This window comes from Myotis davidii, unplaced genomic scaffold (genome assembly GCF_000327345.1).
Source record: "Myotis davidii unplaced genomic scaffold, ASM32734v1 scaffold134, whole genome shotgun sequence".
NCBI lineage: Eukaryota > Metazoa > Chordata > Mammalia > Chiroptera > Vespertilionidae > Myotis > Myotis davidii.
This window is the reverse complement of record NW_006288853.1, coordinates 5,469,866-5,473,807: the sequence shown is the minus strand read 5'-3', so window position 1 is coordinate 5,473,807 and position 3,942 is coordinate 5,469,866. Positions and strand designations below refer to the sequence as shown.

Genomic DNA, 3,942 nt, shown 5'->3' with positions numbered 1-3,942 from the left:
CAAACAATTTATAAGTGTAAGTAAACTACATTATGTTTATTTAAGGGCTCTGCACTATTATGATAAATACTTATTCAAAGACTCATTAGACTTCATAGTTACAAAGCAGACTGATTACTGTCAGAGGGGAGGGAGGTTGGGGGGCTGGGTGAGAAAGGTGAAGAACTTAAGCAAAAACAGAGACTCATGAACACAGACAACAGTATGGTGATTGTCAGAGGGAAGGGGGTGTGGGAAGAGGTGGAAGAAGGCAAAGGGGAGATAAATGGAGATGTAAAATAACATTTTAAAAAATAATTCATTACGCAAATATTCAGTGAGCCTCACTGTAGGCTAGGCACTGAGGCGGAAGTAGAAGGAAGGATGGTTTCTAGTCAGGTTGGAAGGAACCCAGGAAGGCTTCATGGAGGAAATAACCTTGCTGCATCTTGAAGGACCGGTAAAAACCACACAGGAAGAGAGAAGACTGCAGGCAGAGGAACAGCAGGCGCAGTCAGGAGGGTGTGAGGACCAAGAGCGTTTGGGACTTGCTCACAGTTCCCTTCGGCCTGAGCAGAAACTGGAGAGGGTGGAGGTCAGAGGGGGAGGCACAGTGAGCCACGCTGAGAGCTGGGTTTTATTTTGAGGGATTATCTCATGTGCCCCGTTACTATAATCCCATTACTGTAATGGAGATGGGACTATTTGCCTGTTTACTAAATTGGCCTACACAGCTGTGTCTTTGAGTTCTTGCCTTCTACTTTGTAAGCACTTTAATTTCTTCCACAGCTTTCTTTTTTCTGCTCTGTATGCACCGAGGGCTGGAAAATTAAGTAGCACAGCTTCTTAGAACTGTCTGAATTTTAAAAGATGTCCTTAACGGAGAGTCTGAATAATGAATATATTAATAAACTTCACAAGCTTAATTGAGGTTGCAGATTACATGTTTTCCCAGTAAGTGAGGAATGATTTTACATTTATTTTTGCAAAGGAAATATGAGGCAGAAGAGAACTCTTGATGTTAGAGAAATGCTCACTATTTTGATGGTAGTCATAGCTTCATGAATATATACAAACTGTATACTTTAAATATGTGTATTTATTGTTGCCAATAGTACTCCACTAAAACTGTAAAAAAAAAAAATCAAAAAAGGAGCCAAAATCCACTCTTCTCCCAAAAGGAAATCAATTCCCTAATCTACAGAGCATTGAATATGTGACTAAAAATAAATAAATAAAAAAGGATACTTCTACTTTTCCTTTTAAACCTTTCTGGCGATCACTCTAAGATGGCAATAAATCCAAAGGACTGTGGGTCCCTGTGAGACCTGCCCCTGGCCGTCCGCAGCAGCTCAGAATGACAGATTTCCATCCTCTAAAAGCACGCCAAGGGGACGGCAGGAATCTGAAGCCAGAGCATTCCCTCTGGTAAACAGTTACCAACCAAAGGAAATCGAGAGCCATTAAAAAGTTTTCAACGGGGGTGTGACAACCTGTGTGTTTTCCTTTTGACTGGCTACCCAGGGACCCTGGAGCCGAGAACTGAGATTTAGCAGGCTGTGCTGTTAGGTGGCTGTAATAGCTGTCCCCTTGAAAGATAATGAGGGCTGGAATTAAGTCAGTAAGAGTGGAATAGAGAGAATGAGGTTTGGGCTTTGTTATTATTATTTTTAAATATATTTTTATTGATTTCAGAGAGGAAAGGAGAGGGAGAGAGAGAGAGAGAGAAACACCAATGATGAGAGAGAATCATTGATCAGCTGCCTCCTGCATGCCCCCTACTGGGGATCAAGCCTGCAACCTGGGCATGTGCCCAGACTGGGAATTGAACCATGATTGCCTGGTTGACATGTAACCACTGAGCCACACCAGCTGGGCTTTTCTTTTTTTTTAAGTTTCTCAGTTGATCCTAATGTGCATCAGAAATTGAAAATCACTTAGCAAGAGGTTGTTAGCAGCAGTGGTGAGAGATGTGGAGAAGTAAAAGCAAAGCAGATGTTTCCAAGGGTCTATTGGGCCAGGTAGTGACGTGCACGGCAGGAGGCACACTGCTGCGATCCTACTAGGCCATTTCCCTTTACGCTGCAGCTCCCGGCCTGCCTGAGGTATGCCCTCTGACATGAGGACAAGGAGGACACTGATGAGCTACCACACTGAGTGTGGGTTTCAGTGTGCACACTCTGGGAACGTGAGCAACGGGCGTGATAACTGCTGAGCTTCCAATGATACCTTGAGACACACGGTTCTTAATCCAAGGAGCCTTAGGAAATACGGAAGTCCCCTTTGTATAAAGCAAGCTAACAAAAGTACATTTGCTTGATCTTTCTTTTCCTAAAAGCTACCAACTACTTCTTCATCAAAACAGCGTCTTAAAAGAGGCGTCTACATTGGCTGCTTCCACTTCCTCATCCCCTCGCACTTGTCAGCCCCCACCTGGCACTCACGCCCTGCCCTCTCTGAGCAGGTTAATCAATCCCACAGTTTCGACCACAAACAGGGTGATTCTCTCTTTTATCTCTGGTCCTGACCTTGTTCCTGGGTCTAACTGACAGGCACTTCCCAATGCCCCCTGAACTTCTCGTCCTGTGCATCCTCCTGGCGTTAACAATTCAATATTGTTATTTAGAATGATCACACTCAGTATTTTAACCTCAAGTCTGCTTTTCTACTTATATCCTCTTGTCTTGATTGATGGCACCTAGGTGGCCATCTGAGCCAGATCCCGTGGAGTCATTTTTGACTCTCCTCTCCCTCACCAGTTTCCACCTCCAAAATGTCAATAAATGGTTTCTGAATTAATTAAGAGTTCGCAAGAACGCCAAGCCATTCTGGGGAATGACTGAGCATACTGGTGCACTTAGAGGTCGGATGTGAACTGGGAGTAATAACCGGTTTAAGCAGCATAATTACCCATCCCGGATAAGGTAGTACTTCATGATCTCGTCGATCTTGGACGTGGGGGTGGCAAAACAGCTCTCCACCAGGCTTTCCAAGCCGTTCACGTGCACCAAGGGCTCAATGCCAAAGTAGAGGGAGTCTCGAAGCTTGAGGGTGGGCAATGCTTCCCGGTAAGGCTCTTCAAACTCGTGGTCCTTGAAGATCTCCAGAGTGAACGGGAAGATGCCGTGACTGCGGCCCATGATTTCCAGCGGGGCGTTTCGAAGGTTGGGAACGTAGCCTTCGGAAATGGTGTACAGGCGTGGGAACTCGCAGGTCACGGGGATCAGCAGTTTGCTGGTTCGGATGATGATGTCCCCGCTGCTCCCTGGGGTCTGCTTGGGTAGACCTGTCACAAGGTTGCTGGCCACGATCTTGTCATTTATCACCTGAGCCAGGCCGGGGGTAAGAGAGGAAAGAGATTTTACTTTCATTTCTACAGTCCCCCCCCCCCCTTAATCATAACAATCTCCAAACCTCAAAACACGTTAGAAATTTGGTTGCTGAAGCCTGAAGCTTTTAATAATTTTTTGCATACTACTTCGTGGTCAACCCACACATTCCTTTGGACTATTACTCAGAAAACCCGAGCTATGCAGAATCAGCAAATTCAAAGCTCGTATGTTTTGGGAGAGAGCAGCTTCTGTGTGTCACGTTTTCTGTAAGTCCAGACCTGCTGATCCTGCTGCAGCACAGCCCGGTGCTGGCCTCATCCGCACGCAGAGCTCCAGCTGCTCCTTGATTTTCAGTTCTTTATGTCCAGCCTCGTCTGGTGCCTCAGGGGCCATTTCCATGCCATTGTGCACAGATAGAATAAACACAACTTGCCTAACGAGGGACCGCCTTCTCCTGGGACATCTCCTCCATATCTCACCCCAGGTCTTATTAGCGCTCTGATTTTTTCTCCATCAGATTCAATAAAAACTATTTGTTTAACTAAATGATGACAAGGGCCTCTGCACTGCTCCCCAGGATCCAGGTCCTCTTTTCCCCCGCTTCCTGCACACGTCTGATGTCATCACGACA

General features: G+C 45.7%; 1 protein-coding gene across 1 annotated transcript in view; it reads right to left on the bottom strand.

The window, feature by feature from the left end:
- Positions 1-3,942, bottom strand: part of OIT3 (oncoprotein induced transcript 3) — an 18,411-nt gene that overhangs the window by 4,823 nt on the left and 9,646 nt on the right. Inside the window, exon 7 of the mRNA XM_006761022.2 lies at positions 2,890-3,305. Within this exon, the coding sequence (XP_006761085.1) occupies positions 2,890-3,305 (416 nt within the window). The remainder of the gene's footprint in view (positions 1-2,889; positions 3,306-3,942) is intronic.